Below are 19793 nucleotides of genomic sequence, written 5' to 3'. Positions count from 1 at the left end.
TTCTAATGGTTTCATCATCGATGCAGGAAACACCCCCATTGAGTAAATCATCAAACTGAAAGACATAATGGCTGTGAATGAAACAATTGTTATTGTGGGCAAAAGGACAACAACGCTATAAGTTTCCTTGCATGTTATTACTTATCGATCTTAAGATCGGTAAGTATGTTGATATTGATATTTGAATCTGCTCCAAATTTTGCATGTGCATTTATCATAGCTCGGACCAGAAGCCTATGAATTTTGGATGAATTATGTCGCATAATTAGCGAGTTATTAATTAATTAGTGATGTGACACGCGGTGTCACTAAGAAGTCATGAATCGAAACCGCAGTTTCGATCGATAAGTAATAACCAAGAATAATGGAAATATCCAACCAATGAATGAATAGTTGTCTTGGGACCTGCAGTAAAGATATAAAGTATTGATATGTCATAACAGAAAACTTATAAATATGCTTATAAAATGTTTGATAACAATCTGGAGCAGTGATTCCCAAAGTGGGCGATTTTTGGACACTGTAATTAAACTGAAACTCTTAGGAGGACAAGGTGATCATTGACTTATTTTGTTTAAATTTCCGAAAAACAACTAAAAACTAACAAATATAATTCTAAATCGCGAAAATGAGGTAATGTTCAGTGTTCACGACCACGCCGGAAAGTCTGTCTGAGTGAGGAATGTGTATGAGTAGATGCGAAAGGGGCATTGTTACGTTTATTTTTGCATCTTGCTGATTGGCCAATGTCACGAAGTAAACATGGACGTCTATGCCAGGGGAAACATCCAAACGGCGGTACTCCTGAAGTATGCGCCCCAAGATGTCGCATAACCTGAACCCTAACCTGGTACACAATCTGAGTTCAGATTGGTGCGCATACTTCAGGAGGTCCACAGAATTTATCGTGAGACACGTTTAGACTAAATTTTATTATATCCTAAGAATTATATTGAACAGCTACTCGTTTAACGAGCCTACAGTTTAATTATAATTAGACAAATGGAAACACGCAAAAAAGTTGATGCTGAGTGCAGGGGTTCAATAGCGCAGTAAATATTCGATTCGTCACCGCTTAATTTTTGTAAGAATGTATCTTCTTTAAAGAAAATCTTTATCAAAATTTCACAAACCATGCGAAAATATTCGATGTTTGGAAGTACATATTTGTGCGAACAATAAATTTCGAAAATGAACATTACGAAGAACTAGGATTAGTGATGCCTATTTAGAAAATGTTCCAATCTTGACGTCGTAAAGCCACATTGAATGTCATTGTAATAATTTTTATTAAGACGACTTAGTTGAGTTCACGAATTGTCGCAGTTTTCGCACGATGTTCCGCTTTTAACTTTCAAAAAATATATGCGATCCGCAAAAGAATAGCAATCCTAAATTTTGTCCCGCGAGCGACGTAAAATTTGCCGACCCCCTGGCCATCCGAGTCCACGAATCCAAAACAAATGGCTAATTAATTCTATGGACTAATGATCGGACTGGAGAACGTGGTAGTATGTGGAATCGGGGATAAATTTTACCGAAGGCCGTTTTATATCATGTATTTTGGTGATGGTCATCAGGCTGTAGGGATAAATGAGATGTCCGAAAATCATTATTATAAGTTTTGGATATTTAATTTTGTTTTGATTATTTTAATCAGAATTGGGGTGAATTTAGGGAGGTAAATTCGAGAGTACACGGCGGTTTTTGAGGAAGTAGAACCCTGAATTCTTTCATTTCCGACCTCTGATATGGCGAAAGAGGCGTTTTCAGACGTGCAGCTATTATTACTAAAACCAAGTAAGTAACGAGGGTAATTTTAGATATAATAAAAAACTCGCTGAAGAACATCAAGCACATCTATCTCATTAAAAAACACCATAAACTATGATTTGTCTCCTTATTTGGTCTGTAATATATTCGTTTCAGACTTTCAATTTTTTGCAGTGCCGGGGGAGATGAAGTTGTATAAACTACTATAGGGAGGGTACAAAAAGTTTGAGAACCACTGATCTAGAGTACTTGTCAAAATTGGAAACGAAGAGTACATGCCGGTCGTTTTACTAAATCGTTGCTGTTGTTATTAGTCTTGCTGTAAGGGAAATTAACAAAGGAAGAAGTCACCAAAAGTCATTTTAAAGTCAACTCTGAGTTTTATGGAACCCAATATTTCACCCAAAATGTTCCTGTTTTATCAAACAAAATATTTACCTGATAACAAAGGTATCTGGGAAAATGGCATTCAAAATAAAGTAATTTCATTACAAATAAGGCTCTCATATAGGTAGTTATTCGATCTTTGTCTCCCTATATTTAAGCATTGCTCTCTTTCTGTGTTGTAATTATTCGAACTTGAAAGCCTAATACTTTTTTCTTCCACAGCGTATATACATAAGAACGTCCAAGCAGTTAATCATTGCAATAGTAGTTGTCACAGTGCACATATATACAAAAAAAGATGCGGTAACAGCGCACATAGCATTCGAATCGCTGAAAGCCACCGCACATAGAATTGCCTCATGTTTCAATCCATGTGATTAAACAGTTTGAACCGACAAACCAGATTCAAGCTTCAGTGAAACGATAGATGCCAGAATTTGAGCGAATATTGTCGCCATTCCCAACGTTCCAGCGAGTGATGCATGTAAGTAAAAGGTTCTAGAAATGTAGAAAGTGGACGATTACTAGATGGAGGTTAAGATGATGCTATATTTCGCTAAACCTTCCTTTAATAGTGCCTTAAAACATCTCAGAATATTCAAACAATAATGTTATTTCTGCTAGATTTTGTTCATAATTATATTTATGACGTGAATGTGGCAACAATACCTGAAAGTACGTTGATCGATAACTCGTTGTGTGTCTTCATCTAATAAATCATGAGTTAGCACTGCAAACGTAGTTAAGTGATCACATATACAAATTGAAACTTCAGGAGTGGACCACACAACATCAAGTCTGCAACCACCTTCATTATACAGCCATCTTCCCTTCCTTTCGTCAAGATATACACAGGTTGGAGTCTTTGCTCGTCTAAAAGATTTAACACATTAATGTAAAGCCGACATTTTTCCAATTAAGTAATACTTTTTATATCATAGTTTATTTTGCAGTACACTAAACGAAAATTCCGATATTGTAGAAACTACTTTTATAACCAAAATTCTCGTTTAGCGTAGGAATGAATTTACAACAAGACCGATGGCTTAGGATTCCGGTTGTAAAAAGCCGTAATACAGTCAAATTCATAGACATAATTCATTCACTATATAGAACAAAAGTACGTTGAAATACCAATGACAATTATTTAAAACTGGCTGTTCGAGGCTGTTGAAGAGCTACGTGTTTGCTTTCCTTAATTAACAGCCAAAATAGATGATTCGTGCTCATTCGTGTTTCTGCATGTAGCTGCAATATATCATCAGCAACAGACAAATGCTTTCCTTTCGTGTCCTCTTCTAATATTTGCAAAATTTCACTGGATATTGCTGAAAAGCCCGTGCTTGTACCGACGTTCGCTTCCTCAATTTTATCAACGATTTTCTAAAATAATGCGCATATAATGTTACTGTGATTTAGGTATGTATGATTTTATGATGAGTTTCATAAAATTTTACGTTGTTTTTTAAGAATTATGGTTATTTACTTTTTGATTTCAATTTACATTTTTCAAGCCACGTTATATTTATTCTTTATTTTAAAATTAACAACTCAATCTTCACTTTAACTTTCTCGGTTGCACATCCAGTCAAGTCTTCGTCTTGCCATATTTGATTCTGGCTGCAAAGATGAAATGCAGTTCCACTTGTACCAGCAGGGCATGATGCGTTCCGGGTAACTCCCGCAAACGTCCATTGCCAGACAACACTACTTTTCTCTGTTTCTGGTTTACAATGTCGTAGGGCGTTGGAGAATTTAAATACCTGAAAATTATTAATATTGATAAACCAATGCTGCACGAATGGGACTTGGATGTGATTTTGTAGCAGCAACTGCGTGTGGTTAATTACTTTATTCTTACGAAATTGCTTGATACTGTCATTAAATTATTAGGAACAGCAATAAGAGGTTGTCAGCATTTCACACGATAATTCAATTCGTTTATTACTCCAGACCGCTGTGGTCCATATAAAAACAACACAACAGATAAACATAAGCAAAACAAAAATAACACAATAAATACATAAAATAACTGATATGATAATCAGATTCACAGTAAGTCTCAAAAAAGAGTTATAATATAGCAATTCAAGAGACCAAAAGTGAGGTATAGAATCTAAGGTAGCCCGTAACAAATAGTATCTGGGAATCAAATAATGATTGTAATAGAATGTTATTGGAGTTCCTGCATCTCGTCATGAACAACCACAGATTTTTTCTATAGAGTGCTTCGAAAGAGGGAATGTTCCCAGATACCATTTTGTGACGGACACTCTCAGATCTAGAGACACAGTGAATTACGCGATAAGCATTGTTATATGAAATTTGAAAAACAGCAATGAAAAACAGCAATAAGAGGTTGTCGGCATTTCACACGATAATAGTATATATTTAAAATACGATATTGAGCGACCTTTGTTGTAAATTTTATCAGTTGAGGCGGATTTTTATGTGAAAGTTGGTACGAAAAGCAGACAAAGTTGTTCTATTTGAGGGGGGGTGAAATTATTTCCTTCAATATTTGCTGGCTATTCTAAATCTCATGGGTGACTGCCATGGACACTGTATGAATTTCACACTGATACAGAATTTATAAATAGACTGCAACGTTTAGTTTGAGGAACCAATAGCGTACCCAGCAGCCCAAAATTTTGCGGGGCCAATTTTTTTTTGTATAATGACTTAAATAATACGTGCCTTTTGATTCGAACAAAGCCAGTGGCCACTGACATTTAAAAATATTTTGAAGAATCGCTCTACAGACGTACTTTGCTGTCGAAATTATCTAAGCTTTAAGCGTCTAAGGCAGGGGTGGCCAACTTATGGCGCATGCGCCAAACGTGGCGCATTGCATGATTAGAGGTGGCGCATTGCATCCTTAACCCTTTTCATGCCAAAATTGTTATTTGCACTTGGCTTCTCCACGCCAAGCCGTTTTTTTGCGATTTACATGGTGACTTTTGATTGTACCTAAAATCTATTCTCCACTTACGGCTTGTTGGAATTAGGAACAACAGGCGATTATTGACGTTAGCTTTTGGACGGACTTTATGACATTCATTCTAGACTTTTAGCAAAAATTAGTAAAATTTACTATTTTTTTCCTACTGAAGTAAAAGTAAATAGAAAATCGTCATTTATCAGCTTGAAACATGGATTTTCCATTGCCCAGACTTCCCAAATATCTCCCAATAACCATTGAACAATCAGTTGAATTGCCCAAGCCTAAAAAATTTCTTATGAATCAACCCACAACATGCTGAAAATGACCCCTAAATTCCACCTTTTTCATCCAAACTTCAAATGACCGTTGTCAACAAAAGCGAAGCGTAAAATCGCTTGCTGTGACGCAAGTACTAATCTCGAAGAAGCCTGGAGTAAAATCACGCGACGCTGGGCCAAACAGCTGATTAGCAAAGGCCAATTAGAATCGAGGGTAGAGTAGAGTAGAGGAGATATTGATACTAAAGAACTGAGAAAATTTGCCCAGGGTTTTATATGTCGTTTCGGAACGACATATAGATGTGAACAAACATTTTCTGCCATGGAACTAATTAGAAGCAAAGCGAGGTCAGGACTTACAGATTTAAATTTGAAGAATGCACTGCTCCTCTCAGTAACAAACTTAACTCCAAGAATAAAAAAACTGGCGAAAGTAAAACAGCAGCAAAAGTCTCATAAAGGCGGTACTTGAATAAAATTGATCAGTTTTATTTATTATACTTCCTTGCTTAATTTCTATTCATGTGAAGTTGTAAATTGTAAAAACTACATATACGTGTGTATATATGTGTGTGTAATATAAATTTATATAATTTCAACAAGAAGCGGACATTAGGCGTGGGAATACAACAGATTTACGGCGCATCTGAAACATTTTGTTTAAAACGTGGCGCATGGTATGTGAAAGGTTGGCCACCCCTGGTCTAAGGCATATAAACGCAAATTTTCATCTATATATTGTTTGGTTCATTTGGTCTGAGGATTATTGATAAAGGGCCAGGAAACGTCCGGTTTTCAGTTAATCGTTCCAGAATAGAGTGAAAGGATGTTGGGAAAGGATGGTTAACCGCCGCGTGACGTTTGACGTAATAATTATAACTTCAGCTTGTTACGTCACAATAGTTATAAAGCACTTTCGCGTGTTCTTATCCCGGTATCGCTCAAAATTATTCACGAATCGAGATAGTTTCATGATTCCTATGCTGCAAAAGATAGGCAGCGTGGTTCGGGCATGTGGAAATATTTTAGAAAACCCGATTCCGTTGTTAAAAGGCATTTATGTGACAAATTTTTAGTGTTCGATGTGCAAATTCTACTTCGAGATATATATCATATAGAAAAACGGCATCAACTGCACACTTGTTGTATGACATTGAATATCCGATTTTGCAATGAATTCGTGAACAATATATTTCGAAATCGACCGAAAACTGATTCTGAATTTATCATTGTAAATTTTCATTATCAGCAACCTTGGTACTTATTTTTCACATTTATTGATTCCTTACCCACACAGTTAGTAATATTTGTTTGAATTAAACGCCGCAAGAGATAAATTTGCGATGACGTAATCATATTTGACGATATTGTACGGTATGAAGATGATTTTTACCTGAGATGTCAGTTAACGGTTAAAATAAATCATAACCGTTAACCATCTGAAATCGGTTAACCGGTTAACTATTCCCAGCCCTACTTATTACAAATGCCGCAAAATCGCATTTAAAAAAATGTTCTATCCAATTAAAGAGTCCAGCTGCACACTAACACAAATGTATTTCTGTAACGTTTCGTCTGACCAGAGTCAGACTTCCTCAGACAAGCAGTTTACAACAATGGCAAGAAATAAATTTGGTAAATGAATTTGAAATATCAAATCAAGTATAACGTAACAATGCATAAACATTTAATTTGAATTTAGCCGTAGAAGTAATGATGGGAAGATTAGAACCACAAATATCAGTGGAGCTAATTTCAGATGTAATTAAAAAAAAAAAAAAGTTTTATTATTGCATTTACGAAAATGATGGGTAACTAAATGTAATTAAAATTATGGGCACTAGGAGAACCACGAGGAAGTAAACCAACATTTAAACATAAATCAAGGCTTAGTTTGGTGAGGACCAATTTCAAAATTAAAAAAGGTTAAAAGTTATTGCTGAATTTTGATCTTAAATAGCGTTAAAATATAATAATAATTCATAATAATAAATGAATGAATTAACCATCTAGCATATTTCGAGTAGGACAAAAAAAAAAAAAAAATTAAAAAACTATCGCAAGCACATAAATCCAAGGTTTTGAATTATAATTAAACTTGGGACACTTGAAAATAATAGTAAAATAAAACGCCAATCAAGGGGCGAGTAATAATATAAACTTAAGAAAAAGGGTGATTGTTAAATTTGAATATTATATGACGTTGAAATGAAAATTATTATTAAATACTAATTCTAAGATGAGTCTACAGTCTATTTCTCCCGTGAATTGAGTCCTTGGGGTTCCAATGTTCCGAATTTGTTGATGTAGTATGCTTCTACTGTTTGGCGATAGCCCTGGTCTCTGAATAGTTTTTTTATTCCAGTTACTGAAAAGTCACTTATTGAATGTCCCAGTTTGTTGAAGTGTTCTACCACTACTAAATCATATTTCCTTTTCGTAATACTTCTCAGATGTTCTGTTATACGATATTTTAACGACCTTCCGGTCTCGCCGATATACTGCATCCCACATTTCTTACAGTTTATTAGATAAATAACATTTTTTGATTTACAACTTATTCTTTCGTTAATGTTTATATGGACTCCCGTCACGTTCCCGGTACTTATTTTTGTTTCTTCGGAATATTTACACGTGGTGCATGCTTTTCTATTACATTTATAAAAACCAGATTGTACTTTCTGTGATATTACTGGTTGTAGTTTAGCTCTAACCAGTCTATCGCGTAATGTAGGGCACTTTCTATATGCAATTTTCGGAGGTTGAGGGAAAATCTCTTTTAGTCGTGCATTGTTGTCAAGAATATATTGGTAGTCCGAAAATATTTTTCTAAAGTGCGGTTGGTTTGGGTGGTAGTTGGTAATAAATGGCAATAGTTGCTGACCTTGTTTTGTACTTTTCGGTGTTAAAAGGTAATCTCTGTTCATTTCTTTTACCAATTTTATTGTTTTGTTAATAGAAGTCTCTTCGTAATTTCGTTGCATGAGATAGCGTTTCATAATTCCTGCATGCTTGTCGAAAAATTCGACATTTGAGCACGATCTTCTTATTCTTATGAAGAGTCCCTTTGGAATGTTTGCAGTAATATGTTTGGGGTGGCATGAGGAGGGTAAAAGATATTGGTGAGAGTCCGTGTCTTTAGTGTAAATTTCCGTTTCCAATTTGTTGTCCATGATATAGACTTTTACGTCTAAAAATGTAATGTTTTCCGTTGAATATTCGAATGTGAACTTGATAGAAGGGTGTATTGAATTCGCATGGTTTATAAAAGATATAAGCTCGGTTTCGCCGTGTGTCCAGATCAGAAAACAGTCATCGATGTATCTATAGTAGTATTGTGGCCTAATCTTGGCTGTTTCTAGAATCTCAGACTCTAAGTCTGCCATAAATATGTTTGCATATTTGGGAGCCATCTTAGTTCCCATCGCTGTCCCATTGATTTGGAGATAATGCTTTCCGTCAAATACAAAATTATTATTATCAAGAACCATATTAACTGCTTCTTTAATATATGGAATTTCCCGTTTTTCTGTGGTATATTTACTGAGATACTTCTCCACCGCTAAGATGCCATCTTTATGTGGAATATTTGTATACAAGGAAGTCACGTCCATGGTTACTAAATAAGATCCTGGCGGAATATTGTCAATTTTTTTCAGAATATTCAGAAAATTCATACTGTCTCTGACATATGATGGTATTACCTCTTTGCACATGAGGTTAGTTAATTTGTAATCTATGAAAGCTGATAATTTTTCCGTTGCAGTTCCGTTTGTTGATATGATTGGCCGACTGGGGTGATTTTTCTTATGCACTTTTGGTTGTAAACGTAAACGACCTGGTTTAGGTCTTTTTGGAGTTATCCCTTTGAATAGTATGTCATCAATAATGTCGGCTTCCCTCATATTATGACGTAATTTGGTTACTTTGTTGCCAATTTGTATAGATATGTCTTTTGGAATGCACTTGTATACCAAGTTATCCGATAGATGCCGCATACCTTCTGTGATGTAGTCAGTTCGGGAGAGTATGCAAGTTCCCCCGCCTTTGTCCGCAGGTACTATGATGATATCCCTTGCTGCTCTTTGTTCTAGTTTCCTCAAGGCCTCGACTTCGTCTTTTTTGAGATTGGAAAATGTACGTTTCTTTGATGTCGTTTTCTGGATTTCCCGTTTTAGAGTGTTAGCGAAGTGATCTAAGTCAGAATTTCTCCCAGTAGGCGGTGTCCATCTACTTGGAACACGTAAGGATTTCGGATATGTTTCAGCTACTTCGCTGATGGTTTGACTGGAGAATGGATCAAAAAAGTATTCTCTCAAGCGGTAGTTGCGAATTGTTTTATTAATGTCTGTTTGCAGTTGAAAGTTATCGAATCTGTCGGGAGTAGGACTGAAGCCAAGGCCTTTTTTTAAGACTTTTCGTTGTGACTCAGTTAGATGGACATTGGACAGATTGTACAAAGTTGAGGTCACTGTCGCGATCTCTCCTTTGTTTCGTCTTTTTCTCTTTCTATTGAAACGTCTATTCCTCTTTCGTTTGGTTTTAGTCAAGTTTGGCTGGGTTGATTCCACTGACTTTATATTTATTTCGTTTGATTTAGTTAGGTTTCCGTTTGTTATGACTGTATTTCTCATTTTTCTCATCCTTGTTCTTTTAAGTTTGGCCGTTAGATTTGTTCTAGAAATATCTATCATAAGTCGGATGGCATTCCAGATATCTGCTTTCATTTTTGCTCTTAGTTTATTTTCTATTTCTAACCTGGTATTAGTTATCTCATTTAAACTTGAACGACATTCCGAGCTTGCTTCGTCAATTGTTTTGAAAATTCTTTATGTAAATTTTGCCATTTGGTCAAGTTTTTCAGCGGGGTGGCACAAGTTTTTGGAGTGAATTCGAGTCCTTTCGGACATTTCCCAGTTACAACAAATTGCTCTAGGTTTAGCTTGTGGTGATGGAGTCGGGCTTCTTTCAGTGTAATTTTTCTCAAGTTGTTGAATTCTTTCTTGTGGTATTTGTATATTTCTTTCTTGCAATCGTTGTCAAGTCCTGAGTTAGAAGGATCCATTAAGGATACAGAAGTCCCACGAATACAATAACATAATTTTGAGTTGGGTTGCGCGAGACTAACTTCCTATCTTTTCTCTATGCCTTTATGCTAGTGGATCCGTATGCGTATACTGCAAGGATACTGTAGCTGGAATAAACATGACTATTCTATCCAATTAAAGAGTCCAGCTGCACACTAACACAAATGTATTTCTGTAACGTTTCGTCTGACCAGAGTCAGACTTCCTCAGACAAGCAGTTTACAACAATGGCAAGAAATAAATTTGGTAAATGAATTTGAAATATCAAATCAAGTATGACGTAACAATGCATAAACATTTAATTTGAATTTAGCCGTAGAAGTAATGATGGGAAGATTAGAACCACAAATATCAGTGGAGCTAATTTCAGATGTAATTAAAAAATAAAAAAAATGTTTTATTATTGCATTTACGAAAATGATGGGTAACTAAATGTAATTAAAATTATGGGCACTAGGAGAACCACGAGGAAGTAAACCAACATTTAAACATAAATCAAGGCTTAGTTTGGTGAGGACCATTTTCAAAATTAAAAAGGTTAAAAGTTATTGCTGAATTTTGATCTTAAATAGCGTTAAAATATAATAATAATTCATAATAATAAATGAATGAATTAACCATCTAGCATATTTCGAGTAGGACAAAAAAAAAAAATTAAAAAACTATCGCAAGCACATAAATCCAAGGTTTTGAATTATAATTAAACTTGGGACACTTGAAAATAATAGTAAAATAAAACGCCAATCAAGGGGCGAGTAATAATATAAACTTAAGAAAAAGGGTGATTGTTAAATTTGAATATTATATGACGTTGAAATGAAAATTATTAATAAATACTAATTCTTAGATGAGTCTACAGTCTATTTCTCCCGTGAATTGAGTCCTTGGGGTTCCAATGTTCCGAATTTGTTGATGTAGTATGCTTCTACTGTTTGGCGATAGCCCTGGTCTCTGAATAGTTTTTTTATTCCAGTTACTGAAAAGTCACTTATTGAATGTCCCAGTTTGTTGAAGTGTTCTCCCACTACTAAATCATATTTCCTTCCTCGTAATACTTCTCAGATGTTCTGTTATACAATATTTTAACGACCTTCCGGTCTCGCCGATATACTGCATCCCACATTTCTTACAGTTTATTAGATAAATAACATTTTTTGATTTACAACTTATTCTTTCGTTAATGTTTATATGGACTCCCGTCACGTTCCCGGTACTTATTTTTGTTTCTTCGGAATATTTACACGTGGTGCATGCTTTTCTATTACATTTATAAAAACCAGATTGTACTTTCTGTGATATTACTGGTTGTAGTTTAGCTCTAACCAGTCTATCGCGTAATGTAGGGCACTTTCTATATGCAATTTTCGGAGGTTGAGGGAAAATCTCTTTTAGTCGTGCATTGTTGTCAAGAATATATTGGTAGTCCGAAAATATTTTTCTATAGTGCGGTTGGTTTGGGTGGTAGTTGGTAATAAATGGCAATAGTTGCTGACCTTGTTTTGTACTTTTCGGTGTTAAAAGGGAGTCTCTGTTCATTTCTTTTACCAATTTTATTGTTTTGTCAATAGAAGTCTCTTCGTAATTTCGTTGCATGAGATAGCGTTTCATAATTCCTGCATGCTTGTCGAAAAATTCGACATTTGAGCACAATCTTCTTATTCTTATGAAGAGTCCCTTTGGAATGTTTGCAGTAATATGTTTGGGGTGGCATGAGGAGGGTAAAAGATATTGGTGAGAGTCCGTGTCTTTAGTGTAAATTTCCGTTTCCAATTTGTTGTCCATGATATGGACTTTTACGTCTAAAAATGTAATGTTTTCCGTTGAATATTCGAATGTGAACTTGATAGAAGGGTGTATTGAATTCGCATGGTTTATAAAAGATATAAGCTCGGTTTCGCCGTGTGTCCAGATCAGAAAACAGTCATCGATGTATCTATAGTAGTATTGTGGCCTAATCTTGGCTGTTTCTAGAATCTCAGACTCTAAGTCTGCCATAAATATGTTTGCATATTTGGGAGCCATCTTAGTTCCCATCGCTGTCCCATTGATTTGGAGATAATGCTTTTCGTCAAATACAAAATTATTATTATCAAGAATAGTCATGTTTATTCCAGCTACAGTATCCTTGCAGTATACGCATACGGATCCACTAGCATAAAGGCATAGAGAAAAGATAGGAAGTTAGTCTCGCGCAACCCAACTCAAATTTAAAAAAATGTTAACTTATTTTTCTGAGCATGAACTCTCAGTGTGAATTATAATAATTATATGACGCAGCACTGTAACTTGCGCGTTCATTTTTTCCGTGATATTCGGTGAACCCTGCTGCTCTGTTTTATCATAATATTGAGCGTCCGATGTTGTCGATTCTTCTCAGTTGAAGCGATTTTTTTTTTTTTTTGCTGGCTATTTTAAATCTCATGGGTGACTTCCATGGGCAATGTATGAAACTTGCACGGATAAAGAATTGATAAATAGAATGCAACCTTTCGTTTGAGAAACGTCGGTATTGTCTGTTGTTATATACTCGTATATATTTATTTACCTGTTACGTGAACCGCATTATAGCAGCCTCCTCACTGTCATGCAAATATAATTATATGACGCAGCGCTGTAACTTCCGCATTCATTTTTCCTGGATGTGTGTTGAACTCTGCTGGTCTGTTATTGTTTTATCAGAATAGTGAGCGTACTTTGTCGAAACTTTTCAGTCGGGGTGGATTTTTATGTGAAAGTTTGTTGAAACGAAAAACGACGAGTTGTTCTATTTTAAGGGTGTTGCATTTATTTTTCCCATTATAAATCTCATTGACTTCCATGGACTCTGTATGAATCTTACATTGATAACGAATATATATATAGGATGCGACCTTTCGTTTGAGGAATCAAGAGCGTACCTATTCCCAAATTTTTAGAAAGCAAATTTTGTTTATTGACGCTCACTCGTGCCGTTTGCTCCGAACAAATCCAGATAGAAGTAGCCACTGATATCTAACAATAGCTTGAAGAATCGCTCTATAAAGGTACCCTCTGTCTAAGTTATCTGAGGCATATGAATGCGCATTTTTATCTATCTCGTATGGTTCATTTGATGAAAAGATTATTCATAGCATGCAAGGAAACGTCCGGTTTTTAGTAAATTGTTCAAGGATAAAGCAAAGTGATGTTGGAAAAGACGTATGAATTTATGTCCTACTGCAAATGCCGCAAAATTGCATTTAAAAAAGTGTGAAAAGCGTAGCCTCCCCTGTCTACGCCTATGTGAGGAACGGCTGTATTGTCTGTTGTTATATATTTAATGTCTGTTACGTGAATGGCATTATAGCTGCCTATTCGCTGTTATTCAAATATAATTGTATGACGCAGCACTGTAGCTTTCGCGTTATATGGGAACCATAATGTTCTGTTTTATCAAAAGCCTAATATCCAAATAAATGTTATGTAGATACCTTCCACTTGGGCATTTTTGCCTCACATATTCGTTTATTTCTATGTGACATCCAGTTTTGCTTCCTTCGCAATCTTTTCCACCAAAGGCAGGTTTTGCATTATTGCCCCACTGAAAACCATATTATTTGGCAAAATACCACACAATTAATGCATACTTATATTATGAACTACAGGATGAATGCTGCATATTGGTGCAATCTTAACAACATAATTTCAAATGATTTTATCAGAAAATGTTACTAAATGACGAAATAGATGAGTTGCGAAAGTAATTGTATTTCGTTAGATTGGGATAGTTCTTTTTAGAGTTCCTCTTATTCAATCTAATTTCAGCGAGAATTTAAAAAAATCGCAGTAAAATTACGATTTAAAAACAAGCGATGCAGCATAATTCTACATATTCAATTTTTCCAGCGTGAACCATCGCCTACTGGACCTATTTCGGGTTTCAAGTAACAATTTTAAGTAGTTTTTTCATTTATAATATCAATATATCATCTATGGGGCAATCTCTTGCCCCACACGTATCGCTTTTTGGTAAACGTCATCGTTCCAGATACATGTTCTAACTCTTTCCCGCATTGTCGTAGTTCCACAAGTCTTGCTACAGGCAGTGAAGCGACCCCAGGGTCCCCAATGAAAGTCGTCCTCGCGTGGATCTGACGCAATACATAGTTTATTTTTCGTCTTCTATGATAAATGTGTTATGTTTAATATAACATTGTACATGCATTAATAAGGTTTACATAGATTTTTCGACTTGCGCGCGACGAATTAATTATACGAATAGGCCTTTTTGGAAATTTACTTCAAGTACAGAATATGTTTCAATTGGAAAGAGTTTTGTCATTTTTTTCCTAGGGAGGGAAATGGCTATGACGGTACATATAGAGAGGTATCGTTTACCGGGCGGTGTACTAAATTTATTTATGAGTTGGTCAATACTGGAATTGAAAACAACCGAAACCGCACGGTAAAGTTCGAATTTAGACAATAAATGACCATAAGCTATCCCAATTGTGATTCTCGCCCAGGTTAATTTAATAGCTTAAAAACACAAACTCAAGGATGTAACCGTCCGTAATGAAACCCCATACCATAACCCTGAAACCATGCAGAGCTATTAGCGGTAGGAAGCGTAATCCAAACATTTACAATCAAGAATAAACATAAAAAACACCTGGCAAGCGAAGTGCGTGTTAGTGTGTCAAGCTTAAAAAAAGGGAATAATATTTGTCAGCCCGAAGGTTAAATATGACGTTCATTGTTTCTGTATACAGTATAACAAAGGAACACTGTATTCACGAAGAAAGCAAATATATAAGGATATGAATAATTATAGAAGCACATTGCCACGTAGGCATGAGGCCTATGATATCATATGCGCACGTATTTGCTTCTTTCGTAATATTTCTTTGTTATTTGGGTTTGCGATCAGCGTTGTCACTTTATTAAACGGACACAATAAAAGTTGACATTCATCGTTTAGACATGTGAGAACCATTCGGATTGAGCAACACGCAACAACTGTGTCCGCTTATTGAAGTTGACAGAATGCAAGAGCAAAGGCTGCTGTATTGAAAAGTATGGGAACTGGAAGCTGTCATCCGATACCTGGTTTCACTACGATCAAATCTTACACTGCTTTAGTAGCGCTCGAGCAGAAATATTTTTCGTGTATATCATTTATCAATTAAATAATACATTTAAATTACCTAATTAAACTGCCACACTTTGAAATATTTGTGAAGCAAGTTAACAAGATTATCAGAATAAACAAGAATATTATTTCTAGATTATTGATATAAAGGCTCTTGTTACTTTGTGACGAAATAGACGTAACTTAGAATGAATGAGACAGTATTTAACGACCCAGTTCATGGTACAATATCTCTTCGTCCTGAATTGGTGAAAATCATCAACACTCCGCAGTTCCAAAGACTGCGAAATATCAAAGAGTTGAGTGGAAAATACTTCGTTTATCCCGGTGCATCACACAGTCGTTTTGAGCACAGCATTGGTACCGCATATTTAGCGGGAAAATTGGTTCGTCATCTCAAGGAGAATCAAGATCTTGAAATTGACGACAGAGATGTTCTGTGTGTTGAAATAGCTGGACTCTGCCATGATCTTGGTCACGGTCCTTTTTCACACTTGTTCGATGGAATGTTCATGAAAAAGTTGAAAAAAAGAGAATCAGAAGAGGAAAGAGTAGAGAATGAGAAATATCTTCCCCACAAAGATATTTCTTGCAAAATGTTGAATCTTTTGCTCGATGGAATAGAAGAGAAAATTGTGTCAGAGGAAGAGCGCCAATTTATCAAAGAAATGATTGCGGGGAGTGGCAAAGGGTGTACTTCCGATCGTTGCTTCCTCTACGAAATTATATCAAATAAGACCAACGGAGTCGATGTTGATAAGTGGGATTATTTTGCAAGAGATTGTCATCACTTGGGTATTCCGAATGGATTCAACCACAATCGTTTTTTACAGTTTATGCGAGTGTTACCAGTTGAAAAGGATGACCAATATAAAGAAGAAGGAAAGCATATTTGTGTACATGAGGAGGAATGTTTCAATTTGTATGAAATGTTTCGCACACGATGTTCTCTACACCGAAGAGCATATCAGCACAAAACTGGGAATGCAATTGACCATATGATCAGTGATGCCCTGGTAGAAGCCGACAAACACATCTTGATTCGCGGCGGCAAAGTCAAAGACTCGAAGTTATCGGGACCAAATGCTACATTTCTGAAAGTCGATGAAGATGGTTTTTATCTTCGCACTATATCCCAATGTGTTAATGATCCTGTAGCATATACAAAGCTAGATAGAATTTTTCAGCAAATTCTACAATCAGACCGTGATGATCTAAAAAAAGCTCGTGAAATTTTCGAAAGAATATCCAGGGGAGATCTATATAGATGTATTGGAGACGAACAACTTAAAGAAGGGCAAATTGACACTGATGAAATCAAGAAAAAAATAGTCGGTTACAGCAAGGACATAGAGATGGATGATTTAGAAGTTAGTTTGGTTAAACTTAACTACGGCGATGGTGCAAATAATCCAGTAGACAAGTATCGATTTTATTTAGAAAAGGAACAGTCAAAGGCGAAGAAAATTGAGCGCGACGAGTTTTCTAACATGTCGCCGGCTAAATTTGAAGAAAAAAGAGTTCAGGTTTTCTGCAAGGATCCGAACAAAGTAGACGAAGCCGAAAAATGCTTTGAGAGATGGAAGAATGGACTCACGATGGATGAGACGGTATTTAACGACCCAGTTCATGGTACAATATCTCTTCGTCCTGAATTGGTGAAAATCATCAACACTCCGCAGTTCCAAAGACTGCGAAATATCAAACAGTTGAGTGGAAAATACTTCGTTTATCCCGGTGCATCACACAATCGTTTTGAGCACAGCATTGGTACTGCATATTTAGCGGGGAAATTGGTCCGTCATCTCCGAAATAAACAGAAATATCTTAGAATTACCGACAGAGATGTTCTGTGTGTTGAAATAGCTGGACTCTGCCATGATCTTGGTCACGGTCCTTTTTCACACTTGTTCGATAGAATGTTCATGAAAAAGTTGAAAAAAAGAAAATTGGATGATAAAAGAGTAGAGAATGGGAAATATCTTTCCCACGAAGATATTTCTTGCAAAATGTTGGATCTTTTGCTCGATGGAATAGAAGAGAAAATTGTGTCAAAGGAAGAGCGTCAATTTATCAAAAAAATGATTATGGGAAGTGGCGAAGGTTGTCCTTCCGACCGTGGGTTCCTCTACGAAATTATTTCAAACAAAATCAATGGAGTCGATGTTGATAAGTGGGATTATTTTGCCAGAGATTGTCATCACTTGGGTATTCCGAATGGATTCGACCACAAGCGTTTTTTACAGTTTATGCGAGTGTTACCAGTTGGTCAGGATGAAGAAAAGCATATTTGTGTACATGAAAAAGAATGTTTCAATTTGTATGAAATGTTTCACACACGATGTTCTCTACACCGAAGAGCATATCAGCACAAATCCGGGAATGCAATTGACCATATGATCAGTGATGCCCTGGTAGAAGCCGACAGACACATCCTATTTCGTGGAAAAAAAGCTGACCCACAAAACGTTGATTGGAATGAGGCGCATAAACTTGAGAATGGATGCCTTAAATTACCAGACCCCGATTCCCCAAACAGAAATTTTCTGAAGGACGGGAATGATGTGTTTCATCTTCGCACTATATCTCAATGCGTTGAGGATCCTGTAGCATATACGAAGCTAGATGATGGAATTTTTCAACAAATTCTACATTCTGACGGTGAACATCTAAAAAAAGCTCGGGAAATTCTCGAAAGAATATTCAGGAGAGATATATATAAATGTATTGGAGACGAGCAACTTAAAGAAGGGCAAGATGTCAGGGTGAAAGAGCATGAAATCAAGAAACAAATAGTCGGTGACAGCAACATCATAGGGGTGGATGATTTAGAAGTTAGTTTGGTTGTACTGAACTACGGCGATGATGATAATAATCCAGTAGCAAAGTATCGGTTCTATTCGAAAAGTGAACCGTCGAAGGCGAAGGAAATTAAGCCCTGCGAGTTTTCTAACATGCTGCCGGCGAAATTTGAGGAAAGAAGAATCCAGGTTTTCTGCAAGAATCCAGGTTTTAAGGGAGAAAAAGCAATTGAAGCCAAAAAACGCTTTGAGGCTTGGAAAAAAAAAAATTTTTAAATCCTCTCAAGTCTTACAGCAATTCGTGTGTGTATGAGACCAAACCAATTTTTATACTGACCTTAATTGACAACTGTGAATCGTTACAGTGAATGTTTATAAAGATTGCACTTATGAATTAGATTTACATTAGATTTTTAAGATATAAATACGTTTGAATTTCTTTTCAATGATAAGAAATTGATTTACTCCCGTATAGAATATTAGCTACAGATTTCCATTGTATATATATTGTTTTAGTTTTTGATGCTCTTAGTATTATTATTGATTAATTTTCGTGCAAGATTGACATCTACTCAAGTTCTTATGTTACAATATTAACAAGCTTAAATGTTATATTACATGCTATATCAATTAAATATATGTATATTATATTAAATCAAATAAATATATATCATAGCAAATTTATGTAAATCATGCGTATTTTGAGATGGTGTTATTTATACTGGGACAATCAGTATGACAGGAAAGCTAGCGTATTCATTGTTGATGTGTGTAGCAATTAACATAATGATATCAAATATGCTCGAAATCAAATAAATAGGCTTTTATGTCTTATCGAGGGTTATCTTCAATTCCATAGAGTGGGCTTCATACAAAACGCATGAATGTTATGTGAAGGCTGGTCCATAAAATTTTTTTGAGCGTTCGTTTGTCCGACTTGACACGATTTTGACCTGCCAATTTATTAGTTATGCTTGGAAATGTGTTTCCAAAGTAGGCAGTGTGGTAAAATAGACTTTAAAAGATTCTCAAACAAAATATTTGCCACGTCTTCAGTAAGATAGCTTCCAACAATGGCATGCCTACAAATCATTGAAGGCGGAAACTGTTGAAATTGTTTTGTTTGATGCAGACAATGTAGGCTTGTTTATCATAGCAGACTGATAAATTTTGTAAATCAGGATAACAACTACGATACAAGATATTTGTGATACAGATATTTGAACTGATATTCCTTCCTACCAAAATCAAATGACTTTTTTAATGATGGACGTTTGAATTGCTTCGTGAGTTATGGTGATCGGATCGGATACTATACGATATGAATTTGATTTGTACGGTTTCTAGATAGCTTTTGTTTTGCTGTTATGAGGATATCGAAAAAAATATTGCTACATCACAAAAACATTGTAT

At 35.7% G+C, this 19793-nt stretch overlaps 2 protein-coding genes across 2 annotated transcripts in view; both read left to right on the top strand.

The window, feature by feature from the left end:
- The window catches only part of LOC120339712 (mannan endo-1,4-beta-mannosidase-like), a 35647-nt gene that overhangs the window by 7478 nt on the left and 8376 nt on the right, over positions 1 to 19793 (top strand). The window lies entirely within an intron of this gene.
- LOC120339982 (uncharacterized) lies at positions 15695 to 19060 on the top strand. The gene has a single exon (XM_039408234.2). It carries the CDS (start codon positions 15768 to 15770, stop codon positions 18654 to 18656), a length of 2889 nt encoding a protein of 962 aa, XP_039264168.2. The 5' UTR covers positions 15695 to 15767; the 3' UTR covers positions 18657 to 19060.

This window comes from Styela clava, chromosome 9, assembly GCF_964204865.1.
Source record: "Styela clava chromosome 9, kaStyClav1.hap1.2, whole genome shotgun sequence".
NCBI classification, from domain to species: Eukaryota; Metazoa; Chordata; class Ascidiacea; order Stolidobranchia; family Styelidae; genus Styela; species Styela clava.
The sequence above is the reverse complement of the archived record's forward strand: the minus strand, read 5'-3'. Positions and strand labels throughout refer to the sequence as shown.

Excerpts from the sequence above, each read along its gene's own strand:
- LOC120339982 (XM_039408234.2), top strand. The coding sequence starts at position 15,768 with ATGAATGAGACAGTATTTAACGACCCAGTTCATGGTACAATATCTCTT.